General features: G+C 38.8%; 1 protein-coding gene and 2 non-coding genes across 3 annotated transcripts; 2 read left to right on the top strand and 1 right to left on the bottom strand.

Moving 5' to 3' along the window:
• Positions 1–2,281: 2,281 nt before the first annotated feature.
• LOC141624872 (small nucleolar RNA R71) lies at positions 2,282–2,388 on the top strand. Its single transcript, XR_012534675.1, has one exon. It is a non-coding gene; the product is annotated as a small nucleolar RNA R71 (small nucleolar RNA).
• Positions 2,389–14,508: 12,120 nt separating this feature from the next.
• Positions 14,509–17,476, top strand: LOC141620334 (uncharacterized). Its single transcript, XM_074437236.1, has 4 exons — positions 14,509–14,857; positions 14,984–16,430; positions 16,917–17,019; positions 17,102–17,476. Exons 1-4 carry the CDS (start codon positions 14,509–14,511, stop codon positions 17,474–17,476), a joined length of 2,274 nt encoding a protein of 757 aa, XP_074293337.1.
• A 2,453-nt stretch (positions 17,477–19,929) lies between these two features.
• LOC141626053 (small nucleolar RNA R71) lies at positions 19,930–20,036 on the bottom strand. Its single transcript, XR_012535783.1, has one exon. It is a non-coding gene; the product is annotated as a small nucleolar RNA R71 (small nucleolar RNA).
• Positions 20,037–22,491: the final 2,455 nt, after the last annotated feature.

The raw sequence follows: 22,491 nt of genomic DNA, 5'->3' as shown, positions 1-22,491 counted from the left end.
CCCACACTAAATTAAAGCACTACACATCAATAAAATCATTAGTCCCTCCCTCACTTCTCTAAAAAAAATGATAAATATCTTGATCAAGGCATAAAAATCCAAAAATGACAAAAATGCAATGTAAGAATTAAAATGCAAGTTAGGGAGTTAGAAATATTTACAAATGGTGGTTTGGAGAGGACTCCACCAAACTCTCATCCTTAGTGAGATGTCATGGGGGCATGTCCAAGGTGTTGTTGATGTTACTCAACACCTTGAAAAAGTAGTTAAAAGCTTGTTCATTGTCATGATAAAGATCCTCAATAGATCTTTGCACTTGTTGTCCTTCATGTTGGTCTTGATCGATAGCATTACCAATGTAGGGATTGAAAATACCTTCAAACTCATCGTCCCAAAGACCGCAAACTTCATCTACTTGGTCACTAAAGATCTCTTGAGTTGATAGAGACAACTCTCCCACTTCCTTGTTTTGGCCAATGAGGCCATCTTCTTCACTTGTCATGGGTGAGCTTTTCAAGCTCCCTTTGTTGCAATTTCCTTGCTCTTTGAATGGAGCATCATCGACTTTCTTCTCCCATTAGAATTCCGACTTCTTCCTATCATCCTTCCGGCTATAATGATCAACCATAAAACATGGTTCATGCAAACGGGGAGCTCTCATGGTCTTGTCAAGATTGAAAGTTATGCTTTCATCTCCCACTTCTAGAGTGAGCTCTCCATGCTTCACATCTATCACCGCACCCGTGGTGTGCAAGAAAGGTCTACCTAGAATGATTGGAATATTGGAGTCTTCTTCCATGTCAACAATGACAAAGTCCACCGGGATGAAAAATTTCCCAACTCTAACGGGAACATCTTCCCATATCCCCAATGGTGTCTTCGTCGACCTATCGGCCATTTGGAGTGTGATATTGGTGCATTTAAGCTCTCCCATCCCTAACCTTTTACTCACCGAGTATGGCATAACACTTACACTAGCCCCTAGATCACATAAGGCTTTGTTGATCGTGGTGTCGCCAATGGTACACGGTATTGAGAAGCTTCCCGGATCTTTAAGTTTTGGAGGTGAACTCCCTTGAAGTATTGCACTACTCACCTTAGTGAAGGCGATAGTCTCAAGCTTCCGGATCGACTTCTTCTTCGTAAGGATGTCTTTCATGTACTTTTCATAGGCCGGCACGTGATTGATTAATTCCGTGAAAGGAATTGAGACTTCCAAATTCTTCACAATCTCCATAAATTTTCCAAGTTGGTCATCAAATTTTGACTTGGCTTGACGACTTGGAAAAGGAAGTCTAATCACAAGTTCTTTTGATGGTTCTCCATCCTTGGAGTTTTGCACAACTTCTTCTTTGTCACTAGTTTCCACAACTTCATCCTCAACTTGCTTCTTCGGTGCTTCATACCTCGTACCACTCCTCAAGTGAATGGCACTAACCGTTTCATGTCTAGGGGGATTACTTTGAGGTGGTAATTGCCCCTTTTGTCTTTGTGAGCTTGAGGATGCTAGTTGAGTCAATTGGGTTTCCAACATTTTGGTGTGGGCTAGGATGTTGTTGATGGTGATTTCCTTTGCATGACTATCCTTTTGCATTTGAGTGAAAAACTCTTGTTGATTCTTTTGCATTTGGAGGACCGATTTTTGGACATCAAAACCTTGGTCATTTTGTTGATTGTATGGAGTTTGATTTTGGTAACCTTGGTTGTAAAAGGGTCTTTGATTTTGGTTTCCCATGGGAGGTGGGGTGTATGTTGGTTGAGGGTTTTTAACATTTTGGCTTTTGTATGAGAGATTTGGGTGGAATTTGTTGTTCTCATTGTAATAATTTGAATAAGGGGTACCACTCTTGTATGCTTGAAAGGCATTTACTTGTTCATTTATTCCCCTACATTCACTTTGGTCATGTCCCAAAGTTCCACAATTCTCACATATCCCACTTGGGATTGATGAAGATGCCGTCATGGCATTAACATGTTGCTTTGGTGATTTTGAGGCTTCTTCAACTCTAGCATAGCTTTTTCGAACTTCAAATTGATGGTATCAATGTGAGCACTAAGTTGAGCACCCAATTGAGTAATAGAGTCCACTTCATGCTTTCCTCCTCTAGTAGCCTTACGAGGTCTACTATATTGTGAATTATGGACCGCCATTTCCTCAATCTTGTTCCAAGTTTGATTGTCATCAACTTCGGTGAACATTCCATTTGATCCCATATTGGGAATGTTTCTTGAGTCTTCATAAAGACCATTCCAAAATTGTTGTACCAAGAACCACTCGCTAAGTCCATGATGAGGACATGAGCGACAAATTCCCTTGAATCGCTCCCAAGCTTCATACAAGGATTCCTCATCTCTTTGCTTAAAGCCCGTAATTTGAGCTCTTAGCATGTTAGTAGCCTTATCAAGGCCTTTCAACCATTGTTTTGCGGTGCCAATTAGAGAAAAAGGAAATAAGACCCATCGAATTTGGTCTTGAGTTACACCGGTTTGAGAAATCGCATCACAATAGTCGCAAAAAGTCTCCATGTGAGAGTGAGGGTCTTCACTAGGCATCCCCCCAAATTGGCTTCTTTCGACTAATTGGATAAATGCGGATTTAGCAATGAAATTTCCGGTTAAGTGTTGTGGTGTGGGAGTACCATTGGGTAGGTTCTCCTCGGTTGGTACAGAATGTGATGAAAATTTAGGCATTGTGGGTTGATTTTGTGTTGGATTTTGTGTTGGGTTCTCCTCACCTTCTCTTGCAAAAGGGTTGACGAACTCAATAGTGTTTGGTTGAATATCTACAACCTCACCAATACCTCTCAAAGTTACCTTGTGATCTTCTAGACATGCAAAATATCAAACAACTCGAAAATAATTAGAACAAACCTTGAGGAGTTTTACTTCCCCAAGGCAAAGAAACACACAACTAATAACAATTTAAGAAAATCTAAATCAAGTTAACACCGTCCCTGGCAACGGCGCCATTTTTGGTCGGACTCACTTGGAGGTTTAGTTTTCGGTACTTGTCGTTAGGAGCACCTAGACCAAAACACAATTTATAACTCCACAAACAACTCTACAACTAGTAAAGAGGCATGTAAAGGTCGGATCCCAAGGGACGGGAATTGAGACGAGATTTTCAATTGCAACTAGTGATGTCTAGGGGTGTCACAATTTGGGGTTTGAAGTAGAAGATCACTAAACTAAAATAGCAATAAAAGTAAGCAAGCAAGATGATTAAAAGGGGATGTAAACAATTAATAAAAGGCACTAGGGTGTCATGGGGTCATAGGGGATTCATGGGAATTGATCATACAAACATATTCTCAAATTATAAGCAAGCAATTATTGTTGTGATGGATCGAGTTGGTTTATATCTTACAATCCTAGGAAAGTTTGGGTCCCGGAGCCGAATCTATTAGATTGTACAACACCTACAAGTCGACTTAATCTTCCCTACTCAACTATATGCATGGTCTAATGAGACTCGAGTTGGTTTATGTCTTACAAGTCTCATTGAAAAGATAGGTGATGGGTAAAAAATGCAAGGATTCATAGGCTCGCATTTCATCAAACATAACATGTGCATAAGTTGAGATCACAACAAACAAGCAAATAAACTATGAAATATATTAATTTAAGCATGAATCATCCCCCATGTTGATTTCCCCTAATTACCCATTAACCCTAGCTAAGGAAACTACTCACTCATTATCATGTTGAACATACTAGCAAGGTTGTCAATCATACCAACAAAGTAAAACATGATGAATAAATGAAGATAATTAACAATAATTAAAAAGGGATTAAGAGAATTATACCTACTAATGATTCTAATAATAAAGCAAAGAATAATAAAATTACTTGATGATTGATTGGAAGGTTGTCAATCTCCCAATAATAACCCAAATAATCTTCAATTACCTAAAATAAAAGATGAACAAAAGAGAGATTAAGGAAATGAGATTTGTATTAAAACTTGATTAAATGTTGATTACAAGATTGAAGAGAGATTTGATTGATATAAACTACACTAGAGATTGCTAAGAAGAACATGATAATCTAATTACCCTAATGGAGTATTTATAGTGGGGATTAGGTACATAAATTAGGGTTTACTAAGGGCTTAAATGACGATTAAGTCCTTGAGGAATCGCCGGTCTCAAGGGAGACTCCGGTCTCCTTTTCGCCGGTCTTAGAAAAATATGCTCATCCTTCATAAAACATGTAGAAGACAAAATAGATGTCACACAATCCGAGCGTCCAGAGCACGGGACGGGCGGATTGTCTTCCTGTTGGACGAGCGGATTTGTGGGGTGGACGGGCGGATTGTGGTGGTTCTGGACGAGCGTCTAGCTGAGGAAGACGCTCGGATTGCTCCTCTTGGACAGGCGGATTGTGGGCAATCTGCTCGGATTCTCTTACAGCTTCTTCCTTTTTTCTTTTCTTTCTTTCTCTTCATAAAATCCTTGAGGATTTCCTCGGGGATGCAAGGATCTTTTCTCATCATTGCCCATCTACTATAGTATGTACAAAGGCCTTCTAGTCTTTTCTTCTCTTTGATGTTTCGTCATTGAATTCAATCAATTTAGCTTCATTTTGCCATGAAAATGCAAGGTTTGCACTCCTTTCCTACCAAGGGATCAAAACCTCAAAGAATATGCAAAACAAAGGACTAAAGACAATAAATGACCCAAATATGCACTAAAAAGCATGGGAACAAGGCTAATTCGGGAGCTAAATATGCTCAAATTATGGTCACATCATTCGCGAGGCGCGTCCTCGGCTGAGTGGAGTCACTTGCGGGAGTGGCTTCACGCCCTTGATTCGCTCCTGTGGAACCCGCCACAAGAGGGGATGTGCACATTAGGGAACTTGGGTTTTTGCTCAGAATTGATTAGCGGGGATTTGGTGGGTACGGCTGCGGTCCCCCATTGGCAGCGTGGAATATCTATTGCGATGGATATTCTGGCAGGGCTACACACTTTAGTGTGTAGTCAGGTGTGTGGAGATGTGACGGTGTTGGAGATTGTGATTGTGTATCTGTTGTTTATCTTATATTGTTTATGCAGTAACTGACCCCGTTTAAATGTTTTAAAAACTATGGTGATCCATTCGGGGGTGGTGAGCAGTTGTCCAGCAGGTATACTGTGGATACGCGTGGGATTAGCTGGGGATAGACTCGCCACGAGTCTGATATTAGTCTTCCGCTGTGTTATCATAATACGTTTGTTACTTTAGTTGTAGTTTGGTTTTAGAACAGTTGTACTTTACTTTACAGTTGATTTTGATGTAATAACTTTAAACTTTATGCTCAAAATATGTTTCTTGATGGTCACCTTTGATTACAATACCTCGGGTAACCGAGATGGTAGCACTTCCATGCATTAGGTGGTCTTGGTAAGGCACCTTGGTGTATGAGGGTATTACAAAATGGTATCAGAGAGACGATTTTGGAACCTGTAACTATTGAGCCCAATGAATATAGAGAGTCAAATTAAAATGAACCCGGGTAGGAGTTGTTAGGAGCTAATGCAAAGACTTGGGAGACGTCCTAAAGTCGCGAACTCGCCCGACCACTACAAGAAACAAGGCATTTACCAACCGGAAACATACGACCGCAACTAAAATCGGTCGGTAAAGTTACTTAACGACCGAATTCGGTCGATATTTGACAATTGGTCGGTAAATTTACCCACCGACCATAAATCGGTCGCAAATGACAACAATGCGGTGGGTATAATAAAAATTTACCAACCGATTTATATAATCGGTCGCTAAACTCAAGATTCGGTGGGTAATAGTCAATTTATCTAAATTAAACCCGGCCATTTCTCCTTCCTTATTCATTTAGAAAATTAAAAACATAACACACACTCCCTCACCACAATCTCTCCCTTCGGCGGCTTAACCTTCACCACGCCCATCTCCCTTGCCGCCACCACGCTGCCACCACGCTAACGAGCCGCCCACCATGCTGATGATCCGCCCACCACGCTGACCCGCTGCTGCAATTTCACTTTGTAACACCCCCATACTCCAAGTGCCTTACCAGGACCACTAAGGTATAAGGATGCCACCATCTCGGTTACCCGAGGCATGATAATCATAAGACAATGAAGAAACATACTTTATTGAATAAGTTTAAGTGATTACATTACAAAACCAACTGCAAGCAAAATACAACTGTTCTCAAACTATAAACCAACTGAAAGGAACTGTCCTAACAAACACAAATGAAGACTAAAGACTACGAAATGTGATGATTCCATCCCCGACTAGATCCCACGCGTATCAAGATATACCGCTAAGCAACCGCTCACCACCCCCGAATGGATCACCACGATTTTAAAACATTTAAACGGGGTCGATTAATCACACAATTAACATACATGTCACAATAAGATAAGCGATGCCTTAATCACACATACACAACCAACCCAACTCCAATCATCTCAATCACCGATCGTCCACCCCTTTGGACCAGCCACGCGGGGGGACCGCAGCCGTTCCCACCTAAGCCCCGCTCATCATACCGAGCGATAACCCCGTCCCATTAATGTGCACATCCCCTTCCGTGGCGGGTTCCACGAAGGGCGAAACTAGGGCGTGAAGTCACTCCCGCAAGTGACCCCACTCAACCGAGAACGCATCTCGAGAACCATCAACAACAATCACAACCACAAACACAAGATAATCATCATATCAAACAACCAAATACAAAGACATCACCAATATCCCATTATGGGACTAATACGAGTAGGAAATCCTACCTGGAAAGCAACACAATCATCGACGATCTAGCAAAATTGTCTCAAAACCTCTCCTTTACAAATCCTTCTCCTATCACATAATCACATAATCACATAATCACAATCTAACCTTAACAAATCATAAAAACCCCCAATCTCAAAATTAGGGTTTAACCAAATCAAAGGAAAGACAATAAAAAGGGTACATAGATCTTACCCTCGACGCAAGGAACTCAACGGTATAAACAACGACAAGAACTGACCGTCGAACTCCGGAATTGCTAAGAATGCGATTAGGAAGATGAATCGTCGCTTTCTCTCTTAAACAGGGTTTTAGGTTTTGTAAAAGTGATTTAAAACAATGACGATTATGTTTAAATACCTTAATCGCATAATTAACAAAACCCGAGAAAACTCCCCGTAAAACCGGACACTCGATCGAGTACCCAAGGTACTCGATCGAGTACCCCCTTACTCGATCGAGTACCCTAGTTACTCGATCGAGTACCCAACAGGTCATAAACTATTTTATTTCGCAAAACTCCCTTACTCGACAGAGTAAGGCCTACTCGATAGAGTACCCCAAGACTCATAAATACGGAGTATTACAGTCTTCCCTCCTTAAAAAGAACTTCGTCCCCGAAGTTCAACCCATACATGAAAACAAACATACTAACTCGGTTAAGATGCAACAAAGCTACCAAGAACTCAAAACAACACCCCAACTTATAAAACATAAAACCATGAACTCTTATCACAAACTCCACCAACTATTCCTACCTCCACATATCGCTCACGATGTCGTATCAACTACATTATAAACTCTCTCAACACTATTTCCATACACTACCAAAATACTCATAACATCAAACGGAATGTTACATTCTACCACCCTTAAAAGGAACTTCGTCCTCGAAGTTTACTCAGACTCATAACACCATCCTCCAACTGTCAATACTATATAAAATATTCTCACACTCTGAAGGATCACACTACCGCAAGCACGGCCATGGCCTTTTATAAGTATCATCCACAAAACAAATCCCTCCTTTACGCTACGCTAACACTCTACTTCCAATTATATTACAACATGCACCACCATGAAACTCTCTTTTATCGCATCCTACTCCTCTTAAGACAAATGTTACGTCCTCGTAACTCACTAATACTAAATCCTAGCTATATTTCATTACCCTCTTTCCCACTATATGTCAACGATAACCGTTTATAAACCAAACACTCACTATTCTTATATCCAAGGCTCCCGTACATAAACATTTCTCATTCCTCAACTCATTCGGCATAGCACCTAACCTATACCATAAACTCGTAGCAAGTCGCCATACCCACTCTTCATTATTACTGCCAAACCAACATACCTCGCTATGTAAAGCACTTATCTTCCAGAAGCATAACTCCCGATCCACACTCGTTACGTATACTCACACTAGATCCTCAAGTTCTTTCCTTCATTACCGCAAAACTCATACACAACTTAACATGACACTAATTCCCAATACCCTACACCCACTGTCTCAACAAAAGATTATGAACCATTTGTATCTTTCGGGTCATTACCACACATGTCCTACGACTCACTTGCCATTACCATGTCTACTGAAACCTTAACTAGAACAAGATCATAATTATTGTAACAACCTCTCACAACCGTGTCCCATTAACAGAATGTCACTATACCATGACAACAACGAAAACATATACAACTCTCTTTATATTAAACTCTACCCTCCTTCTCAAACTGAAACTTGTAAGAAACATTAGCAAACAAAACAATAGTCTATTTGTCCCAACCAAACTCACAGAAACAACAACAAATAAAACAACAATCTAAGTATGACTGGTATGTATTTTCGAAACTCGAATCATAATCATCCCGCCTACTCCACCACAACCGGTGACGGCATCACAACACCGCCACCAACAGCCACACCGTAGTGCGAAAATACCCGCATCACAACATTATGTACCGTGCCCGGATCACCACCCGAGGCACCACAACCACACCGATAGACATCACAACTGCATACGATTCCCATAAACACTGACTGAGCATAACTTCTCAGACAAGAAAACTTACTCAAATCCACTTTATTAAATCACCACGCAACATATTATATGGATACACAGATAAGCATCTCATGAACATCATCTCTACCATTTCATGGAATACACATGTATTATTAATACACATAAAATTATAACTAGCCATGTCAATTAATCAAATTATTACCCTTTTGGATATCATTCAATTAAATTACCGTGTCCAACATATATATTACAGAACATTCATAAAACAACTTTATAATTATCACACCATACCACTTCTTGTGAGGTCAGAACCTCACACAAACATTTACACATATCATAGACCCGTAATCACAACCAACTAGTCAATCCTGACCACGTAAGTTACCACTCGATAAAGGTTACCTGTCGCCCGAGTTTAACTCATATGCCCCTCATAACATATTCCCCCATTCGCACAACCATCACTTCCTGCCAAATATAACCATACCTTTACTATTCAACTATTAGCATCCGCCTCATCTAACCACATCTTATACCCTCTCGCAATCATACATAGCAATCATGTCCCTACCAAATCAGCCTCTTTAGAATTGCTACCTTTCTAATATACCATCACTCTTAACCACTAGTGATAACACCACAATGCCACCACTGCTCGTATATCAAACCTCTTACACTCATATCAAAATAACATGGTTTTTCTCCTATTTTTGGTTAACATTCCAAATAACGAACAGCAAACCCATCCACAAAATTACCTCAACATTATTCCCAATACTATCTTATTTGTATTGTCATCCAACTCTCCACCAAATATCCCGTATCGTGCCAATACTCCACCAACTCCCTACTCCCTTAACTCCTCGAAACTCATTATCAATCATGTTGTCCTGAAACTCCTATATAACCTTCAGCTAACATCCTCGTGATACTATCACACATTTCGATGATTCCTTACCTTTATATCACATAACTCCGGTGAACATTTTCCTCAGCTTACTTTTATCCTTCTTTTCTCTTTACACTCAATAATACCAATTTAATAGCTCAACTCCTTATTACTTCTATCTAACCCTTTAGTGCACCAATTACCTTCTCATCGCTCCAAAACTCAAATCCCATTATTTTATATCGATATCACCTCCCTCTTTCTTACCACAAATATTCTCTTATTATGTCATCAATCACCCTTGCTACTAATCCATCCATAGAATCAACGTTTACTGTTCAACAATTGCATCTCCCTTCTTACATCTCTAGAAATCAAAATTCCTTTCATACCGCTAATTGCCCAAGGCAAACCCACAATAGTTTCATCTCTTAAAAAGCCAAATCTCCACCCCGCGACATGACTCCACAAAGTTCACTATATACCACTCTTCTCAACCCCTTTAAAACGACTTTCATTATGTATATTCTTAACCCACACGGCTCTTAACTACCTCCCTCCATAATTCTTTACACATCTCAAGTTGTCACTATCCATATCCTTACTCTCAATCCTTTCGTTCTCACGTTCCTTAGACTCACATCATCCCTTGCCCATATTCTCTTACTTTTACATTACTCAACACACAATCATATCACTCATCCCGTCTCGCAAAATGTGCTCTATGCCTCAATAAACTATACCAATCTTCCTTTTCTTTTTCCACCATCTATCATAATCACATATAACTCATGTCCTCCCCACCGAACTCATATTCATCATAAGTGCCACTCTTTACATCATAAGATTGGGTAACTTACGCGTCAAGACCAACATACATGTAAAACAATGCATAAAGAAGCAAAATAACGCCTTTGAATTAAACATAATATGCAACGAAGTCAAAAGATAAGCATATGACCCAATATAGGGGTCACTAGATCGAGTACAGGCCACTCGATCGAGTAAGAGACTTACTCGATCGAGTAGGTCAAGATCAGAAGCACGTAAAACAAATCACCAGGACTACTCGATCGAGTAACTAACGTACTCGATCGAGTGCCCCCTTACTCGATCGAGTACCGAGGATACTCGATCGAGTACCCCAATTCTCAAAGACTGTCCGTTTTCGTAAAACAGTCATAACTCACTCATTTCTTGGTCGTTTTGGGCGTGTGACCTATCGTTAGAATCGTAAAAGGACAAGCTATCACCTCCAATTGGAATCACATCAAAATCATTTATGAATCTCAAGTTATAACAGTTTAAAGACAACCTCTTTATAATCGAAAAACACAACTACTTGATTTTACTTCCAAACAACTTAAACAACAACCAAGCAAACAAAACCAGTCCAAAACTCATAAAACCAGTATTCATAATCATATGTTACTATTTTCAAAAGCCAAACAACAACATTCATCATGCACATAACTTATCTAACTTGCCAATTATGACTTACCCACATGTTTTTTATTCTATCACTTTTCGTAAACAAAATCACAAATACATGACATCAAGTCCCCTATTCACATGTTACTACCACGATGATTCATCTTTTCCACTAATTCATCCATCATACCACATATTTATCCACCATATTCGTTCAACATATTCACCCAACACATGTTCAATTCACACTCCCAACTTTCTGTACTCTTACTCAAAACGACAACACCAACATGTATACTTACGCATCGCTTTATATATATATAAACAGAACACTTTTCCTTACATAATTATAACATGCCAAATTACATGTATCAATCATTATACTTTCATGCTTTACAATCAACCAACATACAATTCACGCCATCATCATCAATTCATGCAACATACTACTACATAGATACACACAACATACAATATGCACATAACGATCCCGACATATATCCCATGGTGACCGGTTCAAAATTGTAGGGCGAGTTCGCGACTTTAGGACGTCTCCCAAGTCTTTGCATTAGCTCCTACAACCTTTACCCCGGGTTCATTTTAATTGACTCCCTAGATTCATTAGATTCATTGGTTACAGGTTTCAGGATCGTCGCTCTGATACCATTTGTAACACCCCCATACTCCAAGTGCCTTACCAGGACCACTAAGGTATAAGGATGCCACCATCTCGGTTACCCGAGGCATGATAATCATAAGACAATGAAGAAACATACTTTATTGAATAAGTTTAAGTGATTACATTACAAAACCAACTGTAAGCAAAATACAACTGTTCTCAAACTATAAACCAACTGAAAGGAACTGTCCTAACAAACACAAATGGAAGACTAAAGACTCGATATGTGATGATTCCATCCCCACTAGATCCCACGCGTATCCAAGATATACCGCTAAAAATCGCTCACCACCCCCGAATGGATCACCACAGTTTTTAAAACATTTAAACGGGGTCAAGATTAAATCACACAATTAACATACATGTCACAATAAGATAAGCAGACACTTTAATCACACACATACACAACCAACCCAACTCCAATCATCTCAATCATCGATCATCCCACCGACCACCCGCTGGGGGGACCGCACTGTTCCCACCTAAGCCCCGCTCATCATACCGAGCGATAACCCCGTCCCATTAATGTGCACATCCCCTTCCGTGGCGGGTTCCACGAAGGGCGAAACTAGGGCGTGAAGTCACTCCCGCAAGTGACCCCACTCAGCCGAGAACGCATCTCGAGAACCATCAACAACAATCACAACCACAAACACAGGATAATCATCATATCAAACAACCAAATACAAAGACATCACCAATATCCCGTTATGGGACTAATACGAGTAGAAATCCTACCCGGAAAGCAACACAATCATCGACGATCTAGCAAAAATGTCTCAAAACCTCTCCTTTACAAATCCTTCTCCTATCACATAATCACATAATCACATAATCACAATCTAACCTTAACAAATCATAAAAACCCCCAATCTCAAAATTAGGGTTTAACCAAATCAAAGGAAAGACAATAAAAAGGGTACATAGATCTTACCCTCGACGCAAGGAACTCAACGGTATAAACAACGACAAGAACTGACCGTCTGAACTCCGGGAATTGCTAAGAATGCGATTAGGAAGATGAACTGGCTGCTTTCTCTCTTAAACAGGGTTTTAGGTTTTGTAAAAGTGATTTAAAACAATGACGATTATGTTTAAATACCTTAATCGCATAATTAACAAAACCCGAGAAAACTCCCCGTAAAACCGGACACTCGATCGAGTACCCAAGGTACTCGATCGAGTACCCCCTTACTCGATCGAGTACCCTAGTTACTCGATCGAGTACCCAACAGGTCAGAAACTATTTTATTTCGCAAAACTCCCTTACTCGACAGAGTAAGGCCTACTCGATAGAGTACCCCAAGACTCATAAATACGGAGTATTACACACTTTCTCTCTAGTACTTCTATTTCCTAAGTTGATTTAGGTAAGCTTTTTCCCTAATTTTTTTTGGTTTTGGTTTAATTATTGTTGTTTACATCTAATTTTGTGTAGCATTTGATTAGTTGTTATCATTTGAATGTAATTTCAGAATTTATTAAGTTAGGGTTAGGGTTAGGAGAAATTGGGGTTTTTTTTAATTTGATTACTGGGTAGTGATTGAAATCTGATGTTGTTTGTATATTTTGTGTAGCATTTGATTAGTTGTTATCATTTGAAAGTAAAATATGAAGACCAGTTAAACCTTTGTCATCACAAATGATACTGTCCTCACTTATTTTTATCTACATTTCGTATCGAGTTCATTAAAAATCCGCCTTATATGTGAACATTTGTCCCAACTTCATACTAAAAGACGTGTTGGCAAAATAGAGCCATTTTCCTGCAAATGTATCGACTGCACAAGAGTCTCTTTGAATCTTTGTACACTCAAATCTCCACAGAATTTGATAAACACATTCAATAGTCCAACAAAGGTCACGTGGTCAGCTTTTTCTACTTTTTTTGTTCTCTTATATAAATTTTGATTTTTGTAAAAATTGATTTGTTGATTTTCTTGTTTGGTTGTGTTCACAGAACCCATTTGCTTTTCGTTTGATAATGGACCCATTTACTCTTTTGGACATGGTTTTCTTTTCTCTTGTTGGTTCATAATAGCGAGTAATAAACAAGAATTGGTTTTACTGCTCCTTTTTAGCAAAGAATGCTCAAGTAAGAAAAATGAGCCGCTCATTATACGTTGGATTATATAGTGATTATTACTTCTTTATGATATGTTAAAATTTGTTAAAATTAGTAATTATGCTTAAATTTATTTATGAGAGTAATTATGCTTAAATTTGTTAAAATTAGTTTAATTAATGTTGTGATTTACTTAGTTAATTAATGTTTGATTGACTTAAGTAGTTAGCTTACTTAACTATAATTATAAGCTAAGTTATTTTTCTTATTGCTGAGTTCATTCATGTCTTTTTTTTTATCCTAAATTGTATTTCTCTTTTTATATAGAACAATAATGAAGAGGGTGGAACGAGAATGGATGTATGAAAGGGTGGATGATAGAAAGATGGTTAAGTATGAATATGTAGTTGGGGTGAATAGTTTTATAGAATATGTTAAAACCCAAGATGAATTTAATCATTCACAACTCATTAGATGTCCATGTGTCAACTGCAAAAATATGAAATACTTGAGTGAATTTATGGTGCACGAACGTCTTATTAGGAAGGGTTTCACGGGGAACTATTATGAATGGGTGTGTCATGGTGAGCCTTTTTCTTTTACAATACACAACAATGAACCAAACACTCACGCTTCCATTGGCGGATCATATCGAGACATGGTAATAGATGGTTTAGGAGACACGGCGTTAGACCTTTTGGAGGAACCTCCTATCGGTGAAGAAGAAACTCCACGCCCTCAATTGAAGAGTTTTTTTGATATGTTAGAGGCGGCGGAGATGCCTTTGTATAAGGGGAGCGATATGTCAGTGTTACAAGCAACTTCAAGGCTTATTAACATAAAATGTGAGGATAACTTATCGCACAAATGTGTAGATAAGGTTGCCTCATTACTTGAAGATGCTTTACCTCGGGATAATGTGATGACCCACACATTCTATAACGCAAAAAAATTGCTTAAAGCTCTTCAACTTCCCTATCAAAAGATTCATTGTTGTGAAGAGGGCTGTATGCTCTTTTGAAATGAAGATGTGTCACTTGAAAAATGTAAGAAGTGTGGCAAAGATAGGTACAAGCCAAAACCTGCAAGTGGAAAGAGCATACCTCACAAATTCTTAATCTACTTCCCTCTAGGTCCAAGATTGCAACGACTTTATGCAACTAGGAATATTGCGGAGGCAATGAGATGGCATGATCAAAACCCTCGTGTGCAAGGTACATTCGCTCACCCAAGTGATAGTGAGGCTTGGAAGCATTTGGATAAAATGTTCCCAGAATTTGCTAGTGAGCCTCGAAATGTTAGACTTGGTCTGTGCACAGACGGTTTTAAACCATACGGTCAATTTGGGAAGAATTATTCATGTTGGTCCGTAATTCTCACTCCTTATAACCTACCGCCATGGTTATGCATGAAGAAACCGTTTATGTTTCTTTCCTTGATTGTTCCCGGTCCTAAAAATCCTAAAAAAAACTTGGATGTCTATTTACAACCTCTTATTGAAGAGTTGAAAGACTTGTGGGAGGTTGGTATACCCGCTTTTGATGTGTCGAAGAAAAAAAACTTTCAGCTCAAAGCCGCTCTTTTATGGACCATCAATAACTTTCCAGCTTACGGCATGCTTTTTGGTTGGGCAATCGCCGGTAAACTTGCTTGTCCATATTGTATGGAAGAATCAAAGGCCTTTTGGCTTCCTCACGGAGGTAAGATGTGTTGGTTTGACTGTCACCGACATTTCTTATCCACTAACCACGTATTCCGTTATAATAAAACATCCTTTCTTAAGAATAAGTTTCAAAAAAATGATGAACCCCCTCCAATAGTTGATGGATTTGAAATTTGGGAGAATATTCGTGATTATCAAACTATCATTGACGGTAAAGATGCTGAATTTAAGGAGTTGAAAAAGTTAAAAATGGGATGGTTTAAGAGATGTATATTTTGGGAATTACCGTATTGGAAGCATTTGTTGCTAAGGCATAATTTGGATGTCATGCATATTGAAAAGAATTTCTTTGAGTTGTTGATTCACACAGTGATGGATAATAAGAAGAAAACTGTCGACAATCACAACTCAAGGAAAGACTTGCCCAAATTAGGCAAAAGATCACATTTACACATAAAAGAGAATGGTCAAAAGCCAAAATCTCCATTTGCTCTTGATGAGGCTCAAAAGAAAGTGTTGTGCGAGTGGATTTGTAATTTGAGGTTTCCTGATGGATATGCATCAGACTTGAGTAGGTGTGTTGATCTAAACGATCTCACTCTTCATAGGATGAAGAGTCATGATTGTCATGTATTCATGGAAAGATTATTACCAGTTGCCTTGAAACACTTATTGCCGAAAGAATTGTGGAATCCAATAACTAAAATAAGTCTATTCTTCCGTGATTTGTGTGCCCCGACCCTCAAACTCGAAAACATAGAAAATCTAGAGCCCAACATTGCCGAGATCCTTTGCAAGCTTGAAAGAGTGTTTCCGCTGTCATTTTTCAATTCTATGGAACACTTACCTATAAATTTGCCTTATGAAGCAAGAGTAGGAGGCCCAGTGCAATATAGGTGGATGTACTCTTTTGAGAGGTAAATGAAAACATCTCTTAGTTAAATTACTTATTCAAACTAATCTATATATCTTGTATATGCTACTAACACTAAAAGTGTATGTAGGCTTCTAAATCACCTAAAACAAAAAGCTGGTAATAAAGCAAGAATAGAAGGGTCTATTTGCAATGCTTTTTTAGTGAAAGAAATATCAAATTTCTCCTCCCAATATTTTGAAGAGCATATAGACACAAAGGCTAAAGATTTGGATTTTGGAACCACAAAGCAAAATGATTCTACTTTACCCGAGCTATTTCAAAAAAAAAAAATGGAGGTAAATCATTCACAAAAGGAAAAATAAGATACTTGGATGGAGAGGAATATGAGCGTGCCCATATTTATGCCTTATCAAACTGTGAACGATTAGAAAAATATGATAGGTACGTAAGTATAATAACATAATTAGTTTTATGAAATTATCTAACTTTAATAATATTAATAGTAGTAAAAACTTTGAAATTTTAGGTTATTCGAAGCTTTCATCCGTGAGCAACATCCACAAGTTACTAATGACGATGAGGTTTGGAGTTCATATGAGAAGCTTTATCCAATGTGGTTTAAAGAACATGTAAGTTTCATAGGTAAACATTAGACAAATATATACAAACCTTAAGTACAAAATATATTTACTTATCTAACTTTGAAATTAGGTATTTCAAGAGAATATCAAAGATGATTTGTTGGTTGCCTTAGCAATCGGTCCTTCTAAAGAAGTACAAACTTGGCAGAGATATTCTATCAATGGCTTTAATTTTCACACATTGAAGTATGGGAAAAATAAAGCTAGTATGAATTACGGTGTTTGCGTAAACGGTATTGATGGAGATGACTATTATGGTACCTTAGAAGAGATCATTGAGTTAAGGTATTGTGGCGAACAAACGGTTTACAACGCCATCTTTTTCAAATGTTGTTGGATGGATAATTCTTCAATTGACACAATTGTTCATGACATCTATAAACTTTTAGAAGTTAATCATAAGAGGAAGTACGGAAAATACGATCCTTTTGTACTTGCACATTGATGTGAACATTATTTGCGCACATTTCGTCCCCTAATTGAACCTATTTTGCATACTTTTATAACATTCTATGGCCATTTTATCCGTCAAAACCTTCCTATTTGCTTTTCTATCGCATTTCATATGTTTTGTAGAAAAGGAGATAATAAGGCGGAAATTCCCGTCTTTCGCGCATATTTGGAAGCTTATTGATGATATTAGATGGACTAGTATGAAGAGGAGGCAAGAATGATGGCCAAGTATGTGGGAATAAAGTGTATATAGAAGGATTAAAGGGTTAAAAGCAAGGATGACGAGAAGGAAGGCATTGCATGAAGAAATCGCTCGAAAACCAAACCAAGGGTTGCTCCTTTGTCTCTGAAAGTATGCTAGATGAAACGGCGTCGAAAAATCAAGTGATCTAGGCTTTTGAATCACTCCAATAGGAGTCCGGATGAGGAAATAACGTCCGTTTTACAATCTGAGCTCAAGATACAGCTCAACCCGCTCGGGTTGAAGCCCAGGACGCCCATATTTCGCTCGGGACGAGCGTATTCCTGGACAGGAAGTCTTCCCTTGCTACGTGAACCATAAATCCGCGTGTATTTCTTTTGAGAACGGCGTCTCCCTGCTTGAAACTTAAAAGTGTAATTACTAGTTTAGCCCTTAGTTAACCCTAATGCATCCACCTAATTTCCACTATAAATACCCCATTTGTAATAATCAAACCATCAAGTCTTCATTAGGTTAAATCTATCCTTCCTTAGATTAGATTAGTAGTAGATTAGAATAGATTATCATTTAATCTTTCCACAAATTATACATTAATCTTTCCTTTAATCATTGTTCAAGTTTATTATTGAGTAATTCAAGTTTATTATTGGGTAATTAGAAGATTATTGGGTTTATTGGGAGATTGACAACCTTCCATCAATCATCAAGTTCTTCTATTATTCTTTGCATTATTATTTTGGAATCTCCATAGGTATAATTCTCTTAATCCTTGTTTTAATTATTGTTAATCTTTCTTACTTGTTCATCATGTTTGGCTTTGTTAGTATGATTGACAACCTTATTAACATGTTAAACGTGATCATGAGTGAGTAGTTACTTAGCTAGGATTAATGGGTAATTAAGGGAAACCAACATGGGGAATGATTCTTGCTTAAATTAATATGCTTTCATGGTTTATTTGCTTGCTTGTTTTGATCTCAACTCATGCACATGTTATGTTTGATGAAATGCTAAGCCTATGAATCCTTGCATTTACTACCATCTCTTATCTTTTCAATGAGACTTGTAAGACATAAACCAACTCGAGTCTCATTAGACCATGCATGTTGTTGAGTAGGGAAGATTAAGTCGACTTGTAGGTGTTGTACAATCTAATCGATTCGGCTCGGGGACCCAAACTTTCCTAGGATTGTAAGATATAACCCAACTCAATCCATCACAACAATAATTGCTTGCTTATAATTTGAGAACATGTTTGTATGATCAATTCCCATGATTCCCCTATGACCCCATGACACCCTAGTGCTTTTTAATCAATTGTTTACATCTTTCCTTTTGTTGCTTGTTTATTGCCTTTATTAGCTTAGAATCATCAACCCATTATAATTGTGACAACCCCAAGCATAACCATAATTAGATTGAATAATTTGAGTAACCACCGTCCCATGGATCGACCTCGACTTACCACTAGCTAGTTGTATGTTGAGTTTTATAAATGTGTTTGATTGGATGAGCGACGACATCACCCACATCAAAATGGCGCCGTTGCCGGGGACGGTGTTTAATTGATTTAAGATTTCTTTTTATTGTTATTAGTTGTGTCTTTCTTCACCTTGGGGAAGTAAAACTCCTCAAGGTTTGTTCTAATTGTTTTTGAGTTGTTTGATATTTTGCATGTCTAGAAGGTTACAAAGTGATTTGTTACCTTTTGACCGTGAAATCGAAAGAACTTTGACGAATAATAGGAGACTTGTTAGGAGGAATTTGAGAGGTGTTGGTGAAGTTGTTCAACCCACTAGTGAGTTTGTCAATCCTTTCGCAATAGAAGGAGAAGAGAACCCATTAAACAATACCACACAAAATCCACCTACAATGCCTAAATTCTCGTCACACTCTATACCCACCGAGGAGAATCTACCAAATGGTACTCCTACACCGCAACATCTCACCGGTAATTTTATTGCCAAGTCCGCCTTCATCCAACTAGTTGAGAGGAGCCAATTCGGGGGAATGCCTAGTGAGGACCCTCATTCTCATATGGAAACCTTTTGCGATTATTGTGATGCTATCTCTCAAACGGGCGTGACTCAGGACCAAATTAGATGGGTCTTATTTCCTTTTTCGTTAATCGGCACCGCAAAGCAATGGTTGAAGGGCCTTGATAAGGCCACCCTTGGAATAGATTCTTGGAAGAAGTTAGCTCTAGCTTTCTACAAAAATTCTACCCACCGGAAAAGACTAACATGCTAAGAGCTCAAATTACGGGTTTTAAGCAAAGGGATGAAGAATCTTTGTATGAAGCTTGGGAGCGGTTCAAAGGTATTTGTCGCTCATGTCCTCACCATGGACTTAGCGAATGGTTTTTGGTACAACAATTTTGGAACGGTTTATATGAAGATTCAAGGAACATTCTCAATATGGGATCAAATGGAATGTTCACCGAGGTTGATGACAATCAAACATGGAACAAGATTGAGGAAATGGCGGTCCATAATTCACAATATAGTAGACCTCGCAAGGCTACTAGAGGAGGAAAGCATGAAGTGGACTCCGTTACTCAATTGGGTGCTCAATTTAGTGCTCACATTGACACAATCAACTTGAAGTTTGAACAAGCTATGGCTAGACTTGAGGAAAACTCAAAATCATCAAAGCATCATGTCAATGCCATGACGGCATCCTCATCAATCCCAAGTGGGATATGTGAGAATTGTGGAACTTTGGGTCATGACCCAAGTGAGTGTAGGGGAACAACCGAACAAGTTAATGCTTTCCAAGCTTACAAAAGTGGTACCCCTTATTCAAATTTTTACAATGAAAACACCAAGTTCCATCCAAATCTCTCATACAAAAGCCAAAATGTTCAAAACCCTCAAACAACATACACTCCACCACCCATGAGGAATCAAAATCAAAGACCCTTTTACAATCAAAACCAAGGTTACCAAAATCAAAATCCATACAATCACCAAAATGACCAAGGTTTTGATGTCCAAAAAGCGGTCCTCCAAATGCAAAAAAATCAACAAGAATTTTTCACCCAAATGCAAAAAGATAGCCAAGCAAAGGACACCACCATCAACAACATTCTAGCTCACACCAAGATGTTGGAAACACAATTGACTCAACTAGCATCTTCAAGCTCACAAAGACAAAAGGGGCAATTACCACCTCAAAGTAATCCCCCTAGACATGAAACGGTTAGTGCCATTCACTTGAGAAGTGGTACAAAGTATGAAGCACCAAAGAAGCAAGTTGAGGATTAAGTTGTGCAAGCTAGTGAAAAGGAAGAAATTGTGCAAAGCCCCAAAGAAGGGGAATCATCAAAAGAAGAAAGTTCAAAGAAAAATGAAGACAAGGCCAAAGAAAAGGAGCCCATTGTGATTAGACTTCCTTTTCCAAGTCGTCAAGCCAAGCCCAAATTTGATGATCAACTTGGAAAGTTCATGGAGATTGTGAAGAATTTAGAAGTCTCAATTCCTTTCACGGAATTAATCAACCACGTTCCGGCCTATGCGAAGTACATGAAAGATATCCTCACAAAGAAGAAGTCGATCCGGAAACTTGAGACTATCGCCTTCACTAAGGTGAGTAGTGCAATACTTCAAGGGAGTTCACCTCCAAAGTTAAAGGATCCGGAAGCTTCTCAATCTGTGTGTACCATTGGCGACACGACAATCAACAAAGCCTTATGTGATCTAGGGGCTAGTGTGAGTGTCATGCCGTACTCGGTGAGTAAAAGGTTGGGGATGGGAGAGCTTAAATGCACCAATATCACACTCCAAATGGCCGATAGATCGACGAAGACACCATTAGGGATATGGGAAGATGTCCCCGTGCGAATTGGGAAGTTTTTCATCCCGGTAGACTTTGTCATTGTTGATATGGAGGAAGATTCCAACATTCCAATCATCTTAGGAAGACCTTTCCTACACACCGCGGGTGCGGTGATTGATGTGAAACATGGAGAGCTCACTCTAGAAGTGGGAGATGAAAGCATAACTTTTAATCTTGACAAAACCATGAGAGCTCCTCGTTTACATGAGCCATGTTTCATGATTGATCATTATAGCCGGAAGGATGAAAGGAAGAAATCGGAACTCCAATGGAAGAAGAAAGATGAAGATGCTCCATTCAAAGAGCAAGTGAATTGTGACAAGGAGAGCTTGCAAAGCTCATCAAAATCAACCAAGGAAGAAGAAGATGGCCTCATTGGCCAAGAGAAGAAATTGGGAGAGTTGTCTCCATCTAAGCAAGAGATTTTCAATGATCAACTCAATGAAGTTTGTGGTCTTTGGGACGACGAGTTTGAAGGGATTTTTAATCCCTACATTGGGCATGCCATCGATCATGATCAACAACAAGGGGCACGGTCTATTGAGGACCTCTACCACAATAATGAACAAGCTTTTGATTACTTTTTCAAGGTGTTGAGCAACATCAACAACACCTTGAACATGCCCCCTTGACATCTCATCAAGAATGAGAGTTTGGTGGAGTCCTCCCTAAACTACCAATTGTAAATATTTCTAACCCCCCCTAACTTACATTTCAATTCTTGTATTGCATTTTTTTGTCATTTTTGGATTTTTATTTACTTTGATCAAAATAAATGTCATGTAAGAGAGAAGTGAGGGAAGGACTAACGATTTCAATTAATGTGTAGTGCTTTACCTTAGTGTGGGAATGGCAATTGCCTAGGCTATTCATGCCTTAGTAGTGTCCCCGCAATGAAGAACACAAGAAATGAAGAAGAATGGAAGAATGGTAAAGGGAAATGCGTTTGTGCACGGGTGGAACTGAAT

The sequence above is a fragment of the Silene latifolia genome, chromosome X (genome assembly GCF_048544455.1).
Source record: "Silene latifolia isolate original U9 population chromosome X, ASM4854445v1, whole genome shotgun sequence".
NCBI classification, from domain to species: domain Eukaryota; kingdom Viridiplantae; phylum Streptophyta; class Magnoliopsida; order Caryophyllales; family Caryophyllaceae; genus Silene; species Silene latifolia.
This window is presented reverse-complemented; position numbering and strand designations above follow the sequence as displayed.

What these genes read in the sequence shown, in the direction of transcription:
- LOC141620334 (XM_074437236.1), top strand. Translation starts at nt 14,509, where the DNA reads ATGGTAATAGATGGTTTAGGAGACACGGCGTTAGACCTTTTGGAGGAA. An exon ending in TCATTGTTGTGAAGAGGGCT is followed by an intron (nt 14,858 to 14,983) that starts GTATGCTCTTTT and finishes ACTTCCCTCTAG; the next exon opens with GTCCAAGATTGCAACGACTT. An exon ending in CAATGTGGTTTAAAGAACAT is followed by an intron (nt 17,020 to 17,101) that starts GTAAGTTTCATA and finishes CTTTGAAATTAG; the next exon opens with GTATTTCAAGAGAATATCAA.